The sequence below is a fragment of the Panulirus ornatus genome, chromosome 38 (genome assembly GCF_036320965.1).
Source record: "Panulirus ornatus isolate Po-2019 chromosome 38, ASM3632096v1, whole genome shotgun sequence".
NCBI classification, from domain to species: domain Eukaryota; kingdom Metazoa; phylum Arthropoda; class Malacostraca; order Decapoda; family Palinuridae; genus Panulirus; species Panulirus ornatus.
Window position 1 is genome coordinate 11,427,748 of NC_092261.1, and position 26,347 is coordinate 11,454,094.

The 26,347-nt window shown below is 37.4% G+C and overlaps 2 protein-coding genes across 9 annotated transcripts in view; one reads left to right on the forward strand and one right to left on the reverse strand.

Moving 5' to 3' along the window:
* Positions 1–9,845, reverse strand: part of Ctl2 (Choline transporter-like 2) — a 90,433-nt gene extending 80,588 nt beyond the window's left edge. For 2 of the 4 annotated variants that reach the window (XM_071684657.1, XM_071684656.1), the window contains exon 1: positions 2,384–3,051. In XM_071684657.1, coding sequence (XP_071540758.1) covers positions 2,384–2,405 — 22 coding nt within the window. In that variant the 5' untranslated portion in view covers positions 2,406–3,051. Of the gene's footprint in view, positions 1–2,383; positions 3,052–9,683 lie in introns of those variants that run through there. The other 2 variants (XM_071684650.1, XM_071684655.1) reach the window with 2 other exon arrangements.
* Positions 1–25,312, forward strand: part of Pldn (biogenesis of lysosomal organelles complex 1 subunit pallidin) — a 110,666-nt gene extending 85,354 nt beyond the window's left edge. Inside the window, exons 1-5 of one of the 5 annotated variants that reach the window (XM_071684660.1) lie at positions 5,049–5,177; positions 15,429–15,622; positions 17,451–17,538; positions 20,524–20,610; positions 21,778–25,312. In XM_071684660.1, the coding sequence (XP_071540761.1) occupies positions 5,064–5,177; positions 15,429–15,622; positions 17,451–17,538; positions 20,524–20,610; positions 21,778–21,909 (615 nt within the window). In that variant the 5' untranslated portion in view covers positions 5,049–5,063 and the 3' untranslated portion in view covers positions 21,910–25,312. Of the gene's footprint in view, positions 1–5,048; positions 5,178–10,785; positions 10,885–11,179; positions 11,316–12,532; positions 12,749–15,428; positions 15,623–17,450; positions 17,539–20,523; positions 20,611–21,777 lie in introns of those variants that run through there. The other 4 variants (XM_071684663.1, XM_071684661.1, XM_071684664.1 and 1 more) reach the window with 4 other exon arrangements.
* Positions 25,313–26,347: the final 1,035 nt, after the last annotated feature.

The following is a 26,347-nucleotide window of genomic DNA, read 5'->3' on the forward strand; positions in this document are numbered from 1 at the left end:
AATTCAAACAATGAATGTATGCAAATCAGACATTGCGTAAACTTTAGTCGATGGATAAGTAGAATATTATTATATCTGCCTAATGCAAATATGTTTAATTAATACATGTGTTCAGATCGTATCATAAAATCAAATATAACATCCCTATTACAGCTAAACGCTCATATACACTAATGAGGAAGTAGGATGGCAGCGCACATAAAAACACACTGAAAAATGAAACTTGGCATCGTACGTGACTCCTGAAATTACACCCTGCACACATGTTGAACTTTAATGAGTATTCGGAACGAACATTAGCTAGAACATTTACTTCAAAAAAAAAAAAAAAAATACACAAGGAGAAAAAGGTCCATAAACTATATTTATACATGTATCACTATATACACTTTCCACATCTGATGAATGGCAACAAATAAATTGTTCGACCTAAAAATGCAAAACAGCTCACAAGGGAGTCAAGCGAGGCTGTTGAGCTTTGCATGCGCGAGTGTAATATAGCTAATTAGTGACACGCACAGTGATAAGGACATCCTCTTGTTCGGGAGTTACACATGAAGAAACAGACTTGCGAGTACCAAATGCGATTACTAGCGTCAGCACCTCCGCAAAATGGACCAAGACAGCAATCAAACGCGACTACCGTACGAAGACAATGGCTGAGAGCATTACTTCTACAGCACATCGTCAGGGTAAATGAAAGTTTCATTTAAGAGTCTGGCGATATAAAATGCTTTTAGATTTAATAATATGGACTCAGGACTTGCTTATTACTTGTAATAATTAGCAAAAGATTAACCGTTGGTACGACCAGCTGTTTCCTCAGTCTTAAGGCTACAAGATTCAGATGTTAAAAGTTTATTCTCAAGAGAAGAGAGATCTGTTCAGTTCCCACCACTCTCAAGCCTATCTGTTCCGTTACCTTACGTTACGGCATAAACCTAGTAAAAGCTGCAAGTGTTATCAGATGAATTATAAAATCATGAAGTGAAAATTTAGCTCACTGGCACACATTCGAAGAACTGATTTAGTTACAGTATAAATAGAATAATTGACTGGCAAACGGTCTTGTAGACTCGTATATATGATCATGGCCGTCGCCACCGTCGTTCCTGCAATATGATAACACGACTGAATTTAGCATGATTCAGGAGTTATCATTAAGAATAAATAATCGCTTGGAAGCCTACAAGAGTCACGTTTCATATACGATCTATTAGCATAAATGTGGTCCTGCTCAGAGCCACGTTACATGATCAAAAGTGTGAAGGTTAAGGTAGGAAAGACGTTACGGCATATATCATCAGTCGGGCTTGTATTCAGTGGCCTTTCGTGTGAAGTTCCTCTTGGGTCACTGACTGCCGCTCTCAAACCACACACTTGTCCAGGATACAACACCTTTCCCAGTTTTTTTTGCTCTTCAACTTTCATCGATATGTGATTTCTGATTTCTCCAGTCCATGAGTTCCAATGCACATAAAGATTAGTTAATATTATAAGATAAATGAGTTTATCTTTGGTATATCTTGCATATAGTTGGTCGTGAGCATTGTTCTTTAACCTGCGGCTGTCTGCATAGCTTTACCAGTCAGGACTTGGTTAATCTAGGTTCTTATTCGCTGTAGATCTCATTTCTATATATGATGTATGTAGTCTTGGTGTAAACCGTCTGGTCTAGTCCCTTAATGAAGACGTCTTAAGGTCTTCCCATGGTACTGCACATATTTACAGGTAGTAAGTTAAACACGCTATTTTCACTGTTATCTACCACATTTTCTCTTTTCTTTTGAGAAATTCATCTACATATTCTACTAATCTCCCTTTTCATGTAGTTGTTACCTTGTGAATGATACGGAATACCCTCCAATATATTACTTGTGTATGTTATAAAGCTGTTCTCGACGACAGGGGAGAAAATGTTCTAGGAGGGGGGGCAGCAGTCCTCCCCTCCTTTATTATCACTTTCTTAAAGGATGAGCCAAAGGGGTTTAGTGAGGATTTTTCTTTGGAGACTGTTGTTTGTTTCTTACGCAGCCTACTAGTGGTGGGCATGGCAAACAGGTGTAAAAAGAACATGCATATACAGTTCACTTCTGGCTACCTATATGTTAAATTATTCTCGAGTTATGACATAGAGATCTATGACACCCACCACTTAGTGTGAAAGTGCTGGAGACCAGCAGCACGCTACTGCCTGAGCGCTCTCTGAGGAAGACTGCCTTCTGCTTAGGGATCTGAGATGCCCAAAGGCTCGGCTGTGGTTAACACCCCGAGCACCATGGCAAGGCATTTACTATATAAGCTTGTTCTTTGACCTGACCCTCAAGGGTCGTACACAAGGGGGTGATATAGAGTAATGAACAGATGGCTACATGGTACTTACTCTCTGGATGAATCCAAGGCATGACGATGTCACTACGTCACTTTGCGGAAGACTTCATACACTGTGTTTGACAGCGGTCCCGACATGGCCAGGCGTTCCACATGGGACGTACATTATTGAGGTCAGAGGGTAAAGCATATATGTTTATCGAAGAGTGGTACATGCACCGCAGAATCACAACGGAAGGATATACGAGGTGTTGTACCAGCGGCCATTGGGGGTCCAGGCTGTGCTATTACGTCATACCGTGAATGTCAGAACGAGACGAAAGCCCGGGAAGCCCACACATGCTCATCACTATCTCCTTACTCGATCTCGGTACTCTGTCTCACCACGGTAATAGGTGTTGCAACCCACTGACCATTGTACTATTGTTCCTCTCTATTATCTTTTAGTCACTGCAAGGCTCGGCGTAAGGTTCTGTAGCAACAGCGTTAGGGGGCGGGAAGCTACTGATAACAACGTCAACGTATTCATCACCAGAGCAACGGCTGGAGCCCTAGAGCAGCACCAGCCGAACACAGTAACGTCACCATGATGTAATCCTGTAAGTTCTGATCACCATATGAGATCAGCCACCAGAGTAGCTAGCGGATGAGCAGCAATATCACAAGGGATACAACTGACGGAGTAGAATTGGAGCGTCTTCCCCTCGCAGCGGCCGTGGCCAAATTAGGAGGTGAAGCATAACGTGGTGGGGCCACAAGGTGGGCGAGGCGGGGTGGGGAGCGTCCTGACCCAGTATCAGCGGCATGATTACCCGTCCACAACAATACAAGCCAAGTGACCTCGCTCAGGGCGGAGGAAGGGTCGATAAAGCAGGTGCATAAAAAGCACCGACCTCCTAGCTTATCCGAATGATACCCTTATCTGTTTTTTATTACATATGCACAGCAGTTGCCTGACCTTTATTGAGATTAGACAAAAACCGATATAGATCAATAAAGTTTAAACCCAGGCTTCCCTCCGAAAAAGTGGTGATATTTGCGTGAAGACAAGGAATATAAACCGAACGGACAGTCACGAGATGGACATAGTTCCGTACCTATCCTCCCTCAGCAAGATGATACAACTGATATTTATCATAATAATTATGAAAATAATAATAATAATAATAATAATATAAAAGTTGACACATCTACGAGCATGGTCGTCAACGTGATCACGATTCACGCAAGGCCAACCCACACGTCTCAACACTACCGTTTCAATCAATACGATTATACATTTACAAGCGATATTAGGTGATATATGAAAAAAAAAAAATCAATATGTAAACTGATACCTCATGTAATAAGTTCATTCCAACTCTCGTTTTAACTAACCTCGGAATGCAAGGCTACCTCTTCTTTCATACATCACTTGACATCATGGTTTACTTAAGTTAATATGAAATACAGATCACATTTTGCTATCCCATATCAACTTTATATATTATAATGGTATCCGATAAAGTGAAGCAAATTGTTAAAACACACACTAGAACTTTGTATTTACTCGAAAACGTGTGAAAAAGAAAACTTTACCTGGGAACAATCGAGAGACGTTTCTCAAGTTAAGCTAAACCAACTGCATCTCCACAGTCAATTATGGATGAAATTGCCAGTCAACAATAGCCGGTAAATCGAGCACCTCCTTGTGGAATTTACCGTCAGGTAATAGTAATATGAGCGGGGAATGATGAGGAAACTTTCATGAGAAACGTTTGAACATGTGGATCATTATGATCAACTTTTTACAGCTGAAAAAATACGTCATTCCTCTGTGGCCCGTTTGGTGTAACAATATTAAGTACATATTTTTTGGTATATAAGTATCATATAATCATTAATTTGAAAATCAGTGACGATCTATGAAAACAAAAAAATCCCCTTGTTAATGCTTTCAGCGCTCAAGGTTACGAGAGGATGTTCTTCAAAGCGGTATGTTTTTTCCCCCTTTTTCATTCAGGGCTTTTCCTGTATGACTGGTTTTGTCGCTGACTAAAGCCCTCGTAAAATAAGTCTCATTCATCCAAACAATGCAGAACATCAACTTACGAAGTTCCTGTTTTACCCACATGAGAAGGTAGCTAAATTCTCTCTCTCAGCAAATTTAACGGAAAACATTCTCCAAGATTTTTTTTAACGGAGATCAGCGGTTTGGTGGTGCATCTAGAAAGCTATAATTTTTGCAAGTATTCTGCACTGGTATGTCTGTTACCCCTATGCGCCTATGATGAACTAAAATGACTTACAAGAATTTGTCATAAAACGGAAAAACTGTTAATGATGAATAAAGCAACAAGAACGGATACAATGGTTTACCATAAACGAAAATAACATGGAAAATACATACCATGCAAATAACCCGAATCAAAATGGCACGCAGACTCATAACAAAGAATAAAATATAAAATATTACAATGCTGGTGGTGATGGCCGTGGATGGGGAGGCGGTGAAAGCGTAGAATATCACAATGCTGACGGTGAAGGTGGTGGTGGTGGCCGTGTATGGGGGAAACGGCGACAGCGATGGCCATGGTGATGGAGTGGCAGAAAAGGCTGTGGCAATTGTTGTGGTGTATGGTATAAGGATAGGTATAACTATCATTATATTTACTGATACGGACATTACCAGTATAATAGTAATCATCGAAATGTAATGCATGGTAGGAGTAAGAAGAACCATAACAGTTGCCATGGAAACAAGATATGTTGATTCGCGTCTAGTCGCCCTCATTCATTCTTGTCTTACCTGTTGCCACATCAGCTTCACCTTTGTACATTCTCATTGTGCACTTTCATCGATTCAGGTAAAATATAGTCAACATTTAACATGTATATAATCCTTCATATACTGTCCATTGAATGCATGTATAAATAACATCATATTTGTAAGATATTCTCACAGCCACAATCGATGGATTGCCATATGTTGGTAACATTGGCATTCAAAGGCTTTCACAGGAAATATATATATATATATATATATATATATATATATATATATATATATATATATAGAGAGAGAGAGAGAGAGAGAGAGAGAGAGAGAGAGAGAGAGAGAGAGAGAGAGAGAGATATATACTACTGTGTTTTGTTTAAGTTTAGGCTCAGTTTTGTTGGGTTAGGTTAGATTACATTAGGTTAGCCTCTACCCCACTAAAAATGATTGGTTAACATTACGATAGATGAATCTATCGTCCTGGTTAGGCAAGGCTTCGTTACCTTTGCCTTGCTTATCTTAAGAGGAAAACACGCAGTTCGGAAGTTACGATGTCTGGTTTATCCTCTTCTTACCTCTCTATTTAACCTAACCTAACTACATCATTCCAATAATGTAACTTGAACTACTTCGATTATGATTGAGAAATATATATATGTCTTATCAATATCATACAGGTCATTCACAGTATCTTTTCTTAAATTTCATCTTTCATGCAGCTGGAGGTTCTTCTGAATTTCACACATATTATCAATTAATATCTATTATGGCATGATAGATGGTAATTTAAGTGTAAAACTCTGTTTTTACTGATTCATACGTTAAACTCATGACGATGTTATCTGTTGATGTCACTACACCGAACACATCTCGCTCTCCTAGAATGACAAGCGATAGAAATGTATACAGAATACTGAGGCCACTTGAAAGAGTGGTTTCACACATGAGAGGCAAAGCAGAAGTAGCCAGACACAGAGGTGGTCCAACACAGGACACAGATGTAGGCTAAGATAGATTTAGTTCCACACATGGGGGACAGTAGAAAAGTAGCCTGACCTACAAATAGTTCCACGCATGAGAGTCACTATAAAAGTAGCCTTGACACAGAGTTGTTCTACACCTGAAAGATAACACACATGATAGAGCATGTTCCTAACATGCGATAATTCAGCATTACAGTGAAAATATGGATAACGAACACACACACAACCTAGGTGTTTATCCTCTCACCGATCTAGTTGCTGAATGGGTACCTGGCTTAGGCTGGTGTGTGTGTGTGTGTGTGTGTGTATATACAGAAGAACAGACATGATACATATATACAACATATACGGGGCAACAGGAGAATACAACCCTCTCCCAGTTAACACACATATTCTAGTCACAAACAGTATTCACATACAAAGGGTCTGGACAACTCGTGAAGCAGTCCGTACAAACGTTTATGTAGGGAATCTTGAAAGGTTTTGACAGGAACACCACATGTCTTTCATGTGAGCTTCCTCTTTCCAACTTGTACAAAAATAGTAAGTAGGAAAAAATAGAGGAAATTTTCCGCAAATGGATGCAAAGATCACCTGAAAAAATAAAGTTAAGAAATGGCATTACTATGATATTACTCACTAGATATTTGTAGTCGGACAGAAAACAGTCGTATTCGAAATTCGCTTGTAGAAAAAGTCAATCGTAAAACCTCGAAAATTAGGAAAAAGCTTTACAATTAGACATTACAGGAAAGGCTCAAGTGAGCCACACCTCACAAGGACAAGTAATGATATTCTAACTTGTTAATAAGGAACACAGATTATGCGCGGTGATAACCATCAAGTGTGAAGGACTTTTTAAAACTGTTGCATGCACGACACCTACCCCTCAATCACCGCGCCCTACAGCTGCAGCTCGCAATGCAGCAGGACTGACACAGTCATGTGCAGTAAACTTGTAGTTTTTGCACCACTGGGTGTTTCTGAGTGCATATAATGGCATGTATTAATACAAGTACACATTTGCTCATTAGTTAAAGAAGAATATAAGAAATGTTCACTGTAGTGATAGTGGGCTTTACTATTTCAACTCAAGCTCACTATCGAGTGATCAAATACCAAATGAACTAAAGGCTCTGACCTTGAATCGTCTTTATCTTCCTGAAATCCTAAGTTTACAATGTTTCATGAACCTCAAATGTGCGTGGTATCTGATTACTCACTTTTGTTAAGTGTTAAATTTAACCCGTCTAAAGTAATTTTTCACCGCCGGCGTTTCCTTTGATACCCTACAATATCATCACATCGCTTTGATTTTCTGATCCTCAGCCACTAGGTTGTTTACGAATCCTACTTTAGGAAGGTTACCCAGCATCAGAGATGCCACTATTTCCCTGTGATTTTCATAACTGTATATATAACATGAAACATTAGTTATTATCAAACAAAGTTATTATCAACTGTAACGGAGGTATCTGACGTTTTACTTCAACAATATTCCACTTTTAAAAATATCTTGTTTGCATGAAGTTAATCATTCTCATTCACGATAAAGACCTTTCCAAAAATATAGTAAGATTCCAGTTCTTGAAAATTTATTCTAGCGGATAGTATAAATCACGGACGTAAATAAAGACAGCAAAAAAATGCACATTTTCAACAATGAATTGTACTAATTACACAGCCAATAAGCGCCCATCCAAGTAAAAGAAGCACTTTGATGATATCTTTTATTTATATCCAGGTATGACAATTGGAATTCTCGTTACGGTCACAGTAAACTTCTTCACAACTTCAGGCGTAATGATAAGATACCTGTCTGCTTGTCAGTTATTCGGATTTTTTGTACAGTACACGACGGGTGATTTTTTTTTTTTTTCACTAATTCGTGTAAATCATATCCATTTATTATGTGTAAAACTAAATCTCAAGTGCTTCATAGTCCTATATAAAGTTTACTGGCAATATCATATTTCAGTGTCCTGAAGTCTGGGTTGTTGAATGATTATAGGGTGCGTGGTGTTAGCGGCCGTGTAAAATTACCTTTTTTTTGTACTGTTCGGGAAAGAAGTTTCACACTCGTGGGGCTCCATCCCTTATGTAATAGGGAGATACGGTGTAGGTTGTGAAGGTGACGATGCTAGCGGCGGCAATAAATCATGTTATTGGTGATTGGATGACTTCATGGGTGTTCAACCTAACATCCCAACTCTCAAAATAATGTTTTTTCGTTAGTGGTCACGCAGTTTAACAAATGTCTACGATGCTTAATCTTCCCATCAGCTAACAATTTGGGCTAAACAACAATCAAATATGCCAGTCTAAACCTATATTGTAAATTCCATTATCAACGCTTTCACTTTACGTAATCATTCTTATCAGCAAGGTTACCACGGTAAAACCCTCGTCCTGGACAATGTTACAAGGGTACATATCACTAACCGTTATCGCGGTAAATATAGGTTTATCAAAAGTAAATGTGATTAACAGTGGTGCAATGCCTGTCACAAAAGACATTACAAAACTCATAACCTGATATGCATGGTATAATTAGACATGGCGTGCTTGTTAACCCACCGAACTTGGCTTCATTCACTCAACATTTAAAAAAAATCTGTTTATTGATATATCTATGATCGATATTCTAAAACAATAAGCCTTGCATGCTTGCTGTGTCGACTGAATATACGATGATGATAAAAACTTTCACGGTACTCAGACAGAGGCAACGAGAGCCAGCACGGGCCCCGGCGAAAAAAAAAAAAAACTGCCCCCTACCCCTTGAATGGCAAGCCCAGCGATGTTCTTAAGATCATTTTCTCTCATTTATATATTTTGAGAACGCACTAAGGAAAATTCCCAAATTTGACATCGCTGAGCTCCTATATAAAGCAAATCGAATGAAGAGAATCTTTGTAACGATGACGAAGTGAGGGCGGGACTTTCAGATTACATATGAAACAGGATTAACTGGGATATGAAAAAAAAGGAAAAAGAAAGAAATTCGGGCCTGTGCCCTGTGGCAGTGCCCATCCCATCCCCCGTACCCATGCCCCTTTCATCGGGCCTCTAAAAACAATGGTTTTCCAAGCACACCAGTGGTACGACCTACGCCATTTCTAGCACTTTCCCATCGATATCTATTCGAAGGACGTATTTCTACTTAAGGCTGAAAATCTAGCCTATTTAACAATCTACTTTTTTTTTACCTCATGAAAATAATTCATGGGTACTAAACATAAATGCACACCAATCGTGTATGTATCTCCACTAAGCTTAAGTTTATGAAGTATGGAAGGGATGAGACACGAGCTGTTAATCATGTAGATGGGGAAAGAAGAGTTGCCAGAAAGTTAATACTGACTTACTAGTCGTTTATAATCACACATTATTACATTTCTAAGACTTTCCTGCAATCATACTTTTAAAATTGATAAATTGTCTGTGTATTAAATTTATGTGTCAACGTTGCTGTGATATATTTCTGAGATTCCGTATCATCACAGTTACATTTTTTTGTATATTACATATAATATACTAATCATAAAAATTTGTATAAGCATACACAGGTCACATATCAAGGAGACAGGAGTTAACACTGCAGTACATACCATATACAGTAGTCGATTCATCGCTAACTTTGCCAACCACCATCCTGTTCGATTTACTCAATCTTCGCTCTCCAAAATACGTTAATTACCCATTTTTTTCCCTCTTCAAGCTTACGGTCACTCATCCATACAAAACACAATAAACCCCCGCGCATCGTCCAAACGCTGATACATGTTAACAGGTATGTGAATTATCGTACTTCTAACGTCTTATTCTCGTACACAAGAATTATTTTCACATTGCAAGAAAAATAGCTGTAAAGCTTATATATATATATATATATATATATATATATATATATATATATATATATATATATATATATATATATATATATATTATTCTTGATCGCGTTTTCCTTTGGAGAAGCAGTACTAGGACCAGCAGATGAAGAACGGCCTTTTTTTTTTTGCTTACAGCCATCGATTGGCGAAGGGAAAGCCACTTTTCCCCGTGACGAGTTTCACTCTTTTCACTCTTAATCCAGACATGGCACTCCGGATATTTCTGATCGCTGATTATCTTTCAGATGACTTCGGATTTGATCTCGAACTTTTAATGGTGAATAGTTTATGTCGATTTCATGTGTTAGTGCATCCTTAAGATTTAAACAGATATCATGGGAGTGCCATAAGAGTGACAGTCCTCCATGGGGGCTAGCAGGTTACCCATTCACCCATCGTTAATCAGCTAGAATCTAACTGCTAGATGAAATAGGGGCTCGTATTCAAGAACCATATGATGAGCGGTCGTCTTTGCGAAGGCGCTCGTCTACGAAGGTCATTTCGCATCGTTCTTTAATACCTACCATGGAAGCTTTACGAAGTCGCACAGCCCCCGTCGTATTGCTCTTGAATATGAGCCCAGATGCATTCATGGCATGTTGTACTTAGTATATATTACATCTCCATATCCCAACCAAGATACATTGTCAAAACATACTGAAAATTTTCAAGCTGTAAATTATATTATTATTGTTATTATTATTATTATTATTATTATTATTATTATTATTATTACTATTATTATTATTGTTGTTGATGTTGTTGTTTGACCTTAGGATCCTAAAATAGGATCACAGATATCTGATTGTTATCGTACATCAAGCGTTACTTTGTTTTGGTTTTTGAAGGTCGTGTCTGTCAGACGAGAGAGTTTTTCCGATAAGAATCCAAATTCAGGTTATTCTATTAATCCAAGGTTGGTAAACTTTGTAGAAATTGATGGTTATTTTTTGTTATGATTCCAAAGATATTCTTCCCCTATAAATACCTTTTGTAATACGTTTTTGTTTGCTACTGTATTGTTTGATAACAAATTACCATTAATCCTCCAAACCCAAAATCCGGATTAAGAATAACTCGTGAAGCCATCAATGACAGTAAATATAATAACATTTCCTCGTTTCTGTAATGACCTTTTTCACTGCCAAATGGAATTCTGTATACAAGTTGAAATTTAGGTAAGGATAATATGTACTCTACATTAAGAGGAGATAGAAATGTGTCCACCATCAACCCTTGTTATAGTATTCACTGGATGGGAGGGAGGAATTGAAGTCGAGTTTGAGAACTAAAAACTTAATCCGGATTTTCAGTTGGAGTAAGGCCTACAACACCGTAAGGGAGGAGGTATAACATCTCAACTATTATTTGACAGTTATGTCGCTTTCTAGTTATATGGTTTACTTCATGTAGAATTATGCTGACAGATGAAATCCTTAAACGCTGAAATTAGATGGTTGCATGTTATTATTTGTGTTGGAGTCCAACTGATTTTATATAAATGCATAGATTTAAAACTATAATTACACTGGAATTTATGCTATTTATATTTTTAATGTGACTATCAGATTTTCTCTTTTATGCATTTGAAAGAAAGTTTTCATTCGTTGGGTTGTCCAAATCTGTTAGCTAAAATGAGGATTTCCGCATGCATATTACTTGTTCTGCTCACTAAACTAGGTTAGCATGAGTTTAGACAACCTAGTCTACCTTGTTAGGCGATTAGGATTGTGCACTAGTTGTAAGTCAATCCTATCTTCATTGTTAAATTTCTCTATTTTGGAAAATACATGTACCAGTGATATGATTTTTAGTTTTTTTTTCTCTTTTTTTTTTAAAGAAGGCAAGAGTGTAAGGTAGGGCAGGAAGATGTGGAAAAATATTCTGTTAAATAAAGATAGTATGATGAAAAACAGTTGAAAAAAAGAATGCTTTTATTCCAGCTTATCTTTGTGAGCAAGTAGCATAGTGTAGGTGAACTCTTTCTTAGTACTTTAGCTAGTACTCACTTAAGAGTTTATATGCTAGGAGAGTCTGCTACCCACTCCAAGTGCATTGCTTATCATTCAGCACAGAGATGTTCCATAGATTGATTCTTTGTTTTGAATTGATTAGTTTTTTAGTGGAATTTAGGGACATTCCTGTCTTGATGACCTTTTATAGAAAAATATGAAACAATTTTGGTCATAGTACTTTCTTGAATGTGTATTCCTATTTGAATTACTTATGTCTAATTAAGAAGAGTTAGGTTCTTTTGTTTTGTTTTTTGCTCTTATTTACTGTAGCCTAATTCATATGTTAAAGTTTAAGATGATCCCACCCCCCCCTGTTAATGATGATGTTAAAGATGAAAGATCGAAGATTCTGTAATTCTGGAGAATGAATTAAGACTAGAAAGCTTGAATAAGAATTTTATATTCTATGATAATAAACAAATCGATAGCTGGGGAGGCACCTATGAAGATCAGGAAAAATATAGGTTTTATTGATTTAAAAGTAGGAGGATTTGCAGAATTTATCAGAGTATATGTAACTGTAATCTAACCTTCTCTAGAGGCTTTTCTATATGTTAGTTCTGTTAAAATTGAAATCTGCTAGAGATAACATGATTTCAGTGTTGCCCCAACTGTTGAAAATGTACATAAACATGACATACTAGATAGCTGGTGGTGCCACCACTCACCCTCACTAGAAGCAGTTATTCCTTGTGGACCTCGGCATCACACCATCTTAATGTTGGAATAGATCTACTATAAATCTTGGCTGATAGGGAATGTAAGGTGAAATTTTCATAGGTTATGATGATTTGTGCATGTGATTTACCTGCACTTACATTAATTTAATGGACCTCACATCTTGCCTGATCATCTTCATGACCCTCACTACTGTTCACGAATTTCATTGGTAGAATAGAAAAATAATTTTTCCTGTCATGTTCCAGTCCTGATATAATCTCCACAATAATTTCTGTTAAATTCTATTGTTAATAAGTTTGGATGGACAAACTATAACTATTGAATTGTGCGTAATGAAAACTAGGATAGTTTTTTTGAGTGTTGTACAAGTTAAAAATAATTACCTAAAGAATAATGTGTAACAGATTGGTTTGTCTTAGATTATTTGCTCTGTTATCAATTTCACATTGTAATATCCAATTATCATTTTTTTTTTTTTAGAAAAGGAGGATTATTTGATTTATGTCAGGTTTCTGTATGTCACTATTTTTTGACAGGATTAACCTGATGTGGATTGGGTTATGTTTTCTGTTTCTTTGTATATATGTATATAACCCTACATTTTCCCACATCTGTGCGCTGCTTCTGGATTTTTTTTTCCTAGTTTCTGGGATAGTTGTAACAAAGGACAAAGTCATTTACTTCAGTAATATCCAGTCCTTTAATTAGTTACTAAATTTATTGGAAATCTCAGATATTTTGCACCTGTACAGGCATAACAATGCGCCATTGTTCTGATCTGATTTTTGATCTCTGGGAGTGCAGACTTTGAAAAACTTTGATAATATCAGGATTAACAGAGATGTAAAGAATATTTCCCATGGAGTTTGTTGAATCAAGATTTGAAGGAACTAAAGGGAGTATTTGTCTTTGAAGGCTTAGGTTAGGATGTCTGAATGTGTTTGTAACCAGAATCAAAAGAAGGGAGATATATCTCTGTATCTCTGATGCCTGTTCCCTCCAGGAACTCCCATCAAGGGAGTGGCCACAGCTAAAGAGTATCCTCAACTTTAGCCTGTCCTTACATGCCTCCCTCACATACTTGATTGTTTGCATTCCTCCTCATTACTTTCCCTCCTGTGCTCATGCTCTGTTTCTCCATGTCACCAGTGGTCGTCCTCTCACACTTACTCCTTTAATCATATTGTTGTAGATTTTCCTTATAAACTCTGTTTGCATTCTTTCTACATACTCAAACCACGTCAGTGTATTACATTTCATTCATCCTGCCACTCAACAGTTCATTCCCTTTGCATTACCTGCCATACCAAATCTCTCTCTCACCCCCTCCCCCCTCATCACTGTCTTTATTCCATTTAGCCTAACCACATGCTTCTCTTAAGTAACTCATTTCAGCAGCCTGGATTCTTGACCTCTGTGACTCATCCCATGGCCATGTTTCCATGCGTAGATCAGGGTCAGGAGGACTATGCTGTCCCTAAATCCTTTCTTCTATTCCATACCTATACCTCTACCTATTGTTATTGTGTTAAGGGACCCAGTGACTCTTCTGACCTTTATAGCTCTCTCCAGAAATTTAAGAAGAAAGATATATGAGCAACATTTCATAGGGAGTAGAATGGTGTAGGAATATTCAGGGGATAAGTCTGGGGTTAGTAAGAAGATGAGCGAAAGAAGGAATGATGCTTCTGATAGAGAAGGTGCTGTAGGACAATGTTATTAAGTGTGAGTGTGTTCAAGATTGATGTGGATTAAATTGATATTAAGCCATGAAATGGGAGACTATTAGTGCTTATGCACCTTACAGTGAGAGGAGTAAAGATGAAAGGAGTACATATTTTGGAAGCTCAGTGAGTTTTTTGGTAGTTTTGCTGTGACGGATTGAACCTTAGTGATGGTTGATTATATGGCAATTGAGGGTATAACTGGGAGCCATGGCCTCCTAGATATAAATGAAATTGAGGAAAAGATTGACGAGCTGTATGCTAGAAATGTGGAAAGAAGTTTGGTGCCTGGGAATATATTATTAAAGTAAGTGGTTGAGTGGTACTGTGTGGGGGTCATTGGGTATCATTGGGTAATATGCTAATTGACAGGCATGCAAAGGAGAGGTTGATAAATGTGAACATGCTGAGAGGGACAGTGAATAAAATGTTAGATCATTTCTTGGTAAAGGTGAGTGTAAAAGTTTGTGATATGTTTAGGAAAAGAAGAAATGATGTGTGAAAGAAGTGAAGAAAATTAGTGAGCTTTGAAAAAAGGCCTGCTTGCAGAAATACTAAGAGACTTTGAATGAAGAATGGCATAGGACGAGAATTTATTGAATGGAAAGCGGGGGCTATTAAGGGAGGCAGTGCTTATATGTGCAGATGAAGTGTGTGACATGCAAAACATGGGATGTGGAAATACAAGAAAGAAGGTGGAGTAATTAAGAAGTTATTTTGCTGGTGGAAAAGAAAAAAAGCAGAATTAGCATGGAGTATGAGTAATTTGGAAGAGTACTAGAGAAGGTGGCAGGAGTTTAAAAGGAGATGAAAAAGAGTAGATAAGAGATAGGGTAAGAGTGCATTAGTGAAATTCAGAAAGAATAAGAAAATACTTTGGAAGGAGGTGATCAGTGTAAGGGGAGCATTAGAATTATATAAAGAGAAAAACAGCATTGCACAAAGAAAACCAATATCCATGTATTTGACATGAGTTAAGTAACTTTAGATATCTGTCAGGTATGAATGAATGATTAACTTTGTATGTGATTAATGTTTAGTATTCCAGAAGCACCTGTATAATGGATGCTGAATTACGAAAGGATGAAGTGCACTTCAAAGAAAGCTGTATTGGTGGAACAGAGTCTGTAGAAGGACAATCAGAGGTGCAGCCATCTTTAGCCATCATTACATCTATTATTTATAGTCATCAACACAATCTCAGAAAGATAGAAGCAAAGCTTAAAGAGCTCTTGTAAGTAGATATCACAGCTGCAATGATTGAATATATTGTTGCATGTCTTCCCATTCTTACTGGATTCTCTGTTACGTATGTGCCATTTTACTGATTTGTTTTCATATCAATCATCAAATAATTCCATGAGCAACAAGTAATGTAGAAATTAGACTAATTTCAATAGTTTTAAGGTTTCCATTATATTCTTCATTGTGTATTTTTGTTTGAGTTGGTGGTGCTTTTATTTGCATATGCAGTTCGGATTTTTTTTTTTTTTTGCATATTCTTAATTCTCTCACTTATGGGCAAGTTTTCAGGAAGTTTCATCTTTAATACTCTCTTATTCTCAAATGCAATCTCATATTTCCAGCCCTCTAGAGCAGTTAAAGGAGTCTACATTTTCCTCCTACTTGTTATTGAAAGTTGTGCATCCTTGGATCAAAAGTCTTTAAAACAAGTTCCTGAGTAACACTAGGACTTGTTCTTTGAAATTGGTCCTGACAAGCCATCTCCATTGCTTAGTCCCTCACCCCTAGTACCTCCATAGGGCTCCCTTGTCCTTATGAATGATGCTGTAATGAATGCACCTGGTCAGTGGGAATATGTAATGACCACCATTGAGGTCAGCCTTAAGAACAGCTCTGCTGCCTACATCACCTTCCAGATCTGGATTGCTGCAAAAAAAGTCACCATTAGCCAAACCAAGACTATAATCATGCACTTCAGCTTTATCTTTATCCCTTTCCCACTCTCAGTTGTTTAACTAGGCCCTAACTTCCTTCTGGTTTTTCATTAACTAGGCTTCTCACTGTCACTTTGGATGATAAACCTAAGCTGGAAACGACACCTCAATATCATCACCAAGGTCTTCTGCTGTTGTCATGGGGTGAAGACAATTGGAGTCCTCAGGGACATATACACCACTTTCCCTCTTTCCAGCCTCTATCATTCCTTCCTTGTCTTCCATCTTTTTCGACATACAGCAGTGGCACCTAGAAAAGGATATGCAAGATCATCCTCTGTTCCTCACATACCACCTAAAATGAGGATCTCTTTGTGCTGGTCCTTTTTACTCCCTCCAGCCTGTTCCTAATTCTACTGTCTGGTGAGAAGATACTGCACCACCCTTGCCATCATTACCACCTGCCATTTGAAATCCCTTGTCACCAAGCTGCAATTCAAGCTCATGTTGACCCTTACAAGAATTAACTCCATCCCAACTGCTGTAAACACTATATATAATAAGTAATCAGCCATCTAGTGTTTGTGTAATGGTTGATAGTTTAAATCCTTCCCATTTTTGTAACCTTGCAGTTTACATTGTTTTCACTGTCTTTGTATATTCAGCTTTCGATTGCAATTAATTCAGTAAATTTGATTACTATTATTATGATTATATTTTTTCTAAATGTTTCCATTTCTATTGTGAGCGAGTTACCAAGAACAGATGAAGAAAAGACTGCATTTGCTCGCATCCAATCTATAGCTATCATGTTTGATTATGATGATTATTATTTACATATTATTATTATTGTTATTCTTATTCTAATCTTAGTATTGTTTTTGTTGTTTTGTTTCTTTTGTTGTTTTTAAATCATTAATTAGTTTCCTTTCTTCGTATCCTAGAGAAAAAAAATCCTGTCAGTCCAGTGGCTTTTGCTTTATTTTTTGATGATTACATACATGTCATTGCCTTATTTATTATGAGATATGCTAGGTGTTAAAGGATTATTTTTGGATTATGGGCACAAGCATGTATAAGTGGATTGTGGGATAGTGTGCAGATCTTGCTGAAAAGTTGTACTGCACACACAAAACTTTTCTGATAATGTAAGTTATCTTGCAGACAAAATCAGCAAGTCTTAACAGAAGGAATCCATGGTGAAAATGAACGATTTAAGGAGGCAGAGACGACTTTCAGTTTGCCAGCTCTAGTAAGAAATTTGCCATTGTTCTTTGTTTAATTAGAAACAGTGTGCATGCTGGATAAGAACCTCTCACTTATCCACTGACAGAATTATACCTATAAACTGCTGTTAAGACTTAGGAAAGTTTAAACTAAAGAGGAGGTTAAGACATAGTATTTTTTGTATAACATTGACACTTTTAAGACCAAGTGTCTTAGTTCTGAATTAACCATGGGAAATACTGAACCTAGAGATTTATTGACGTGATGATAAGTTGCATATACCCTCACCAAAGGCATCTGCAAACCATAACTGTTGTATCTTCTGCTGTGGTCCACCAAGGTTCAGTTAGATGTCAGTTTTGTTAGATGGATAGGATGTATGGAAGATAGAAAGATATCAGCACCAAAAAGAAAAAAATTCTGAACTTACTAAACTAAGGCAAATGCCAGTTTTAGGACTGGTGTAGTTTGTGTCACTCAAGAATGTCAGTCTTCGTTGATAGGGCGTGTATAATACTGGCAAGCTCAACAAATGATAGGGATGGTAAGGTACTGAATCAGGAATATGAATTACACTAAGGTCAGCAGAAAAATGACGGGATACATTGGAAATTTCTCAGCACAAATTTTGGAATTGACAGTGAAAAAGAAAAACAAAACTTGTGTTAGCAACCTTGATGTTAGGTACTAAGACCTGGCTTTTCTATTGTTTATCCATTTCTGTTAGTTTTATGGTCTTCAGGCTATGAGCTTTCTGACTTGAGAGAGGTAGTGACAGGATCCAAGAATTATTTGATATCTCTGAAGTGTCTATGATTAACTGGCATGTACTTTCTTGGAGTTGCCTTGACATTGTCAGAATCCATGTGTTCTAACCAGTCATAAGTATCCAGCAACTTTCTTTTGTTATTCTTCTTTTGAAGTTTTGAGTCTGTCTCTTCATACAACACTAATGTTTGAAAGATACTGCAAGATTTGAAAAATGTATCAGAACATTCAGAGAGATTAAGATTGGCTTAAGAAAAGATCTATCAGTGTTGGAGAAAAATTCGTGTCTTTATAGTACTATTCTTCCATGGATGACACAGACCGACTGATCTGATTGCTAATTTAACTGTTCAGATCTGTTACTGTTATGACAAGTCAGGTATGCTCTGTTTGTTACTTTATGGATTCTGGAATTGGAACTTAAGGTGTATAATGGTCTGTCTAAGAATGAATGACTGTTTATTTAGGAAGTTTTGATCTCTTGATGTGACAATTACTTCAGAGGACAGAGACCTTTGTTTTTAAGATCACAAGTCAGTGAAATGTTACATGTAACTTTTTAGTGGCAAGAAAGAGCCTCATTGATTTTGTTGCTGAAGGTATAAAATCTGATTATTTGGCTTTGGTTTGGATCATGGTTTCTTAACCTTTTCATGTATGTCAACCTCATAGGCTCACCTACTTGGTCTCTGTTCTTTCCTTTGCTTATTTAAGAGGTGGGGGTGCAGTTACAAAATCTGTTTCACTTATTAATGTGAAAATGTGCTTTGCAATGAAATCATGGACAAATAGTTGTGAATAAAAAAGCATTTTCTCCTCAGCATGTAATGGATATTTAGCTAATTAATTTTAGCATTTCTGTGGACCACTTGGAAAATCAGCCATGAACAACAAGTAGAAGTAGTTTGTAGGAACATTAGGTAGGAACCTCTAGAAACACTGCGATAGAATTGCTCTTTGCCAGTGGCCTGTTAAGAATGAGGCACTAAAGTCTAAGAAGTGACATTGGAGTTCACCATTTATTGAGACTTTTGCCATGGCCATTCCCTTAGGGAATTCTTAGAGGGAGCAACCATCAGAGATATAGATGTATAGATAGAATGACAAGTTAAGAACCCCTGGGTTAAATTGCATTATAGGGGGTCAGTGGATTTGCCATTCTTGGGTTGCTTTAGATTTTAATACTTTTTTACACTCATTTGCCATTTCCGGTTTAGTGAGGTAATGTTAAGAACAGACAGACACTGGCCTCATTTGCTCATAACCACTCTTGTCATGTTTAATGCAATGAAACCAGAGCCCACCAACCAATGCCAAGCCCCAAATAATTTCATAGTTTCCTCTGACTGCTTTATTTTTACTTGTTCAGCCCAGTGACAGCACACTTCTCTGGTATACTACATCATTCCAATTTGTTTAACCCTGTACATGCTTCTCACCTTCCTTAACATTCAAGCAGTGATACCTCAAAGTCTCTTTCACTTCATCCTTCTCACTTTTTCTTGGTCTCTCTTTCCACCATGCTTCCTTTACTTTTGACATGTAGATCCTCTAATTCAGTCTCTCCTCATTTGTCCTCTCCATATCTCCAAACCAAGCTGTCTCAGTCAGACTGTGCTTACTGTTACAACTCACTTTTACACTGCTATTTCTTCATGATCATCCAACCTCTCACTACATATTGTCCTTTGGCATTTCATTTTGAACACATTTACTGTCTTCCATTCTTGTGGATTCAGGTCCCAAGACTTGTGTCCACACAGCATCATCAGGTTTACTATACCTTGAGACTAACCCATCCATTCCTTTGCAGACAAACTTCTTCCACACATCCTTAAGCACCCACGATCTTATGCCCCCTCTGCCACCCTATGCCTCTCTTCATCTTCCCTGGTTCCATCTACTGCCATAACCATTCCCAGGCACTTTAAACACTTTGCTTCCTCTAGGTTCTCCCCATTTCAACTGGCTTTTTCGATTTTTGGGTACCCATTAATGTGAGAATAATTTCCCTGAATGCCCTCCACTCCTCACCCTTCCCAGTGTTTCATTAGATTTAACCTTGTCCCAGTCTTCATGTATTCTCAAGAATTTAGTACTTAGAATTTAGAGATGACCAGAATTTCATCATGTGAGATTAATCAGTTTGTAATAGTGGTGTGAAAAATAAAAACATTACTTATAAGATGCATCCTGCTAACAAAGTGTTGGGTTATTAGAACTGTATTATCTTTATTTACAGTTTGGTGAAGTTTCTGTGTACACCCAAAAGTTAGCACGTCTAAAAGGAGAGATGATTAATATAAGTGATCGCACAGCTAAACTTAAGGTAAGCATGGTAGAATCTGTTCAGTCAGCACAACTTGGCTTCATGTAAGGGTAAATTTTCAACTTGGTCAATATGTGGTTGACACTGAGTGAATGGCCTTATTCATGCATTTGTGCTTCTGCCTATGGGCAGGGTGGCATCGGGAATGGCTGATGGCAAGCAGGTATTAATGTGTATATTTGTATATATGTGTATGTATACCTATATGTATGTGTATATGTATGTATATGTGGTGTGAGGTGGTTTGATCGAGTAAGTAATGAAATAGTAAGAGAGATGTGTGGTAATGAAAAGAGTGTGATTGAGGGAGCAGAAGAGGGTGTATTAAAATGGTTTAGACACATGGAGAGAATGATTGAGGAAAGATTGACAGAGGATATACGTGTCAGAGGTGGAGGAAAGAAGAAATGGGAGACCAAATTGAAGGTGGAAGGATGGAATTAAAAAGATTTTGAGCGATTGAGGCCTGAACATAGAGGAGGGTGAAAGGCATGCAAGGAAGAGAGTGAATTTGAACAATATGGTATAACGGGGTCAACGTGCTGTCAATGGATTGAACCAGGCCATGTGAAGCGTCTGGAGTAAACCAATGAAAGGTCTGTGGGGCATGAATGTGGAAAGGGAGATGTGGTTTCGGTGCATTACACATGACAGCTAGAGACTGAGTGTGAACAAATGTGACCTCTTTTGTCTTCCTGGCACTACCTCACTGGAGGGGTTGGGGATGCTATCTCACGTGTGGCGGGGTGGTGATGGGAATGGATGAAGGAAACAAGTATGAATATGTACATGTGTATGTGGGAATGGATGAAGGAAACAAGTATGAATATGTACATGTGTATATATGTATATGTCTTTGTATGTATATGTGTGTATCCGTTGAAATTATGTATGTATATGTGCGTTTATGGGCATTTATGTATACATATGTGTATGTAGGTGGTTGGGCCATTCTTCATCTGTTTTCCTTGTGCTACCTCACTGACATGGGAAACAGTGATTAAGTATAATAAATAAATATATTTATTTATCTATTTATTATACTTAATTGCCGTCTGGAGGGGAGGATTTCATATCATAGTACAAGTATAGTGATTAGTATCCAGCCTTTCTTCCAGAGGTACTCTTCATCTGTGAATAAAGAGTACTTCATTTTATATTTTCCAGCGGAGAGCAATTCGTCTGCAACAGCAGCAGCAACAGAAGGCCCTTAACCAGGAACAGCAGAGGGCTCAGATGGCTGAACGGGAAAAGCACCTAATTGCTCGACCAGTATGGGCATCCCAAGAGAATGACTGATGAAAATAAAGAAACTGTGTCATGGGAATGCATTTTGGGTCTAAAAGCTGTTTGTATTACAAGATTATATTATGAAATAAAATTGGTGTAGAGATGAATATTGTATTTGAAAATGGGAAGATATTATGCCATAGTTTACATCAAAATGTTGTTTTGGCTGGGCAAGTGAGTTAATGAAAGGTCATATTTTTAATGTGTACGAATTAAATAGAATGAATTTATTGTTAATGACTTCCTGCTGTACTGCCTCGAATCATAAGGAATGATTGTTTTTTTTTACCCAAGTTTATTTTTGCTTGATATTATTGATATTTTTGCTGATGTTTATGCTGCTTGCACATGTATTTGTATATTTTTGAATGTTGAATGAATATACGTTTATGTAATCACTTTTGTAATCACCCATTTATGCGGAAGAGAAGTAACTGCACTTATGATACCACGTCTCATATTCATTTGTATCTATCATAATTTCATAAGGCTGTGTTTGCAAGAGAGGTTACCAATTGCACAGTTTCATTTTATCGTACTTGTTTTGCAAACATCAAGCATATCCTTTATTATTCAGTTGCACAGCCAGCAGCTTGTCACAGTATTTTCATTTTTATCAAACAAAACTTGCTAATCACTTAAAGGCAACTTGCAGTCAAATGATGATTTGAGAAAATAAGATCTGTCCTAACCTAACATTTATGAGGGTGTGCAACATGTAAGAATTAGAATGTACAAGTAATACTGCCATCTAGGAGCTTCCAACTTATAATCCCATATTTACAAGTCCATTGATTTACTGCTAAGCTAATGGAACACTTAAAGAACCATCATGACACCTTACTTGCAGAATGACCAAAAGAAGTAATACAGTGAATGAGAAAGCATATAGACTATCTGCTTAAACACTTATGCTCTTGAAATTTCTGGTGTTGGCCTTGTCATTCATAACTTAAATGTATGAATACTTACTGATATGGACAGTTATATTGCTAAAGTAGTAGTTGCAGACATCATCTGTTATTCTTTCTTGGCAATTTGTTTTCTTATTGTGTGCCATACTGTAGTTGTTTTAACCCTGTTAGGAAAATTTTCCCAATAGCTAAAGACCTGTAAGTAAAATTTGAAATGTTCAAAAAGGATATTTAGAGCATTTAAAGAACTACAGCCATTTAAACCTTGACAAATTAGCAAGGCTTTTAAGTCCTGGCACATCACTGCTTTTTAAAGTGGCTCCAGGTTGGTATGTAGGATAGGTAGCAGGGATGTGTTATGTTACTGTGGCTGCATAATTTGTTTATGGTAGGGTGCTGAGCAAGGGGAATGCAAGGATCTTGGAGAGAGGAGCAGATATGCAGTCTGTTAGGGGGGTCTTGGAGGGTGAGTCATTTGTTTGCTGATGACACGATGTTGGTGGCAGATTCAAGTGAGTTACTGCAGAAGATGGTGTCTGAGTTAGGGAGAGTGTTTGAAAGGAGAGTTAAGAGAAATTGTGAATAGATGAAAGGTTATTAGGTTTAGCTGTGGAGAGACTTTTTTTTTCTTTAATGTGAATTTAAAGGGAGATAACTTGGAGGAAGTGGAGTGTTTTAGGTACGAGGGAGTTGATATGGTAAGTGGGACCATAGGAGTGAAGTGAGCCATAGGGATGAGTGAGAGGGCAAAGCTCCTGGATACATTGAGAAATGTGTGGAAAGAGTGGTCTTTATCTTAAAGGGCAAAGATGGGTATGTGTGAAAGTATAATAGTACTGTCAGTGTTGTATGGATGGAAAGTGTGTGCCTTGATATAAAAATGTAAAGAAGAGGGTAGATGTGCAAGAAGGAAATGTCTGAGGAAGTATGTAGTGTGAGGAGGGTTGATCAAAAAAGGAAGGTGTTGTATCAAGAGGAGCATGTATGACAGAGCTGAAGAGGGTGTGCTGAAATTGTGTGGACTTACAGAGAAGATAACTAAGAGGGTATCCATGTTAGAATTTCAAAATAAGAGGAAAACCAAGGAAGAGGTGGAATGCCAGAGGGAAAGTTACTTTGAAGGTTCAGGACCTGTACATGGAGGAGAGTGCAAGGTGTGCAAGGAGAGAGTCAGTTCAAGTAATTTGACATACAGAGAATGACTTGCTGTTAATACTCTGAGCCAGTTGTGGGAAACCACAAAAAGGTCTGTGTGGCCTGGTTTTAGATTGGGGGCTGTGGTTTCCATGCATCATTCATGACAGGTAAAGAGTGGATGTGAACAAATGAGGCTTATTTCTTCATCTGTTCCTGGTGCTACCATTATAACATGGGAAATGGCAATGTATGAAAAAATTAGAATTATCATTGTTATTCAGAATCAGCTCTTATGGTCTCCTGGTAAGTCCAAGCATGATATTTGCTGCTATTGTCATGAATTCTGCAGAATCAGTTTTATATACATTTTGTAGCCACTCATGAGTGGCTAGGCAGTGTTATCCTACAATGGTTTTCTCTGGGTAACTGAACACTGTTTTTCCTTTTGTGGATTAGTGTTGTTAGCAACATACTGGAGTACAGACAGAGTTGTGGGAAGAATAAATTTATATGTTGTACAATGATTGCATTCTACTCAACCACCAAATCTCATATGTTATTAGAATTTTAAAGGTTTCAAGAAAAGTTTGTTGCTTTTTATATGAAGCCTATTTATAAAACAGAGATTATCTATCAGACTACCTTTTTTCTGTGGTAGCTCTGCACTTATAACTTTCTTTTCAGTTTTTGCACCATCACTGTTTTGTAGAAGTCTGTTTGAATGGTGAATTTTCTCACATATATAATAAGGGAATGCATGTACTATCTTTCTGAAACACTCCAGTTACCAGCCAACTGAATTCCTACAGCACTGCTTGATTCCAGTTACCAACCAACACAAATTCCTGTAGCAGTGCTTGACATGTTTGCTAATAAAATCTGCTTGTTGATTTTGCTATCTCAGGAGTGGTCACTACTTGCACTTGGATTTAGGGATATGTGAAGAGAGTTACACTAGGTTTATTTTTGATATGTGCCTCTTTATGTGAAGGGACCATAACAGGTTTGCTTTGTCCAGTCTAGCTGTATTACCTGTTGTTTTAGATTTTGTTTAATATAACATGTGCTGATATTGGAATGCAAATTTTGTTGCTAGACATCTGTTAATTCAGTTGACTGACAGTACATCATATATCAGTCTGATGAGATACCAAATTACCTGATTTCGTATTTTCATTTCATGGATGATTTCTTTTAATGCTACCACCATTCTTTGGAAAATATAATTGCTTCATTACATAAATGAAGTTACCTTGCATTTGTGTGGATTGGATTTCTGTAACCACGTGACGTATGAACATTGTATTAAGGTCCATTTATACTGTAGCAGAGATTTCAATTTTATAAACTCTAGTCCTGTTTATGCATTATTCTATCCTTTCTGAAAGATTGTAGCATACAGCGTCTGCAAAGAAAACCTTGTCTGCCTCCCTGTACATTTTAAAAGGTGATGTCATGATTACATTTTAGTACTCAGTAATCTCTCTTTTGGCCTTGGTTACCATCTGCAGACATCTTAGCATGGAATTGGCAAGGTTACTAGAGTATTCTAGGTCCAAGCCTTCACTCCTTAGGGTCTTTATTTCCTGAATGAGGCCTAGAAATCTCACGTTTACCCACATTTTCTTACTTCCACATAAGAGCCATCTATCTAGAAGCACAGGTGTAAGAAATTCAGTGCTCAGAAGCAAAATTCCAAAATGATTTGGCAGCCTGGAAGAGTAAAGGAAGAACATCCCCTCAAGATAGCCTGAGGCACACCAAGGCAAATTGCGGGTACTCACAACCAGATGAACGATGACTTCACCCTGAGAGTGTAATATGCTTGTACCTACAATAAATCTTACCCATGTGTTGCCTTTGAAAATTTATGGAAGGACAGATAATGTTTTCTGCAGACTTTGTATATCTAGGGCAGCAGTAGTCACAGTCTGTTCCTTGTGAACTCATTTATAAGTTTTGTGAGACTGAAAATCTTTCCATGGTATATTATCATCACACCTTCATCCCTGTGAGTAATTTTCTTATGAATCAGGATTACATAGTTCAGGAGCTTTCAGTTGTCTTTGATTTAGGCCTGAATCAGAATCTTTATGTCCATTAGCTTCATCTAATACAGGTGTTTGTATGTGTGTTTTTGGGATAGCATTGTATAGAATCTCTGAATTTAGCAAATGAAGTCATGGAAGCAGTCATTTTGCTGTAAAAGTATGGCAACTTACATTTGTGTTATAAAGGTATGATTAAGCAGTGGCCACTTTTAATGGCTTAGATCTAAGCACAGACTTTATCTGATAAAAGGTGAATTATTAGTTTAATCCAAGATGGAAGTAATGAAAGCACTTGTTTCATTGTAAAAGTACTGTAGATTTTAGTTAGAGCATCTGAGAAGTGAC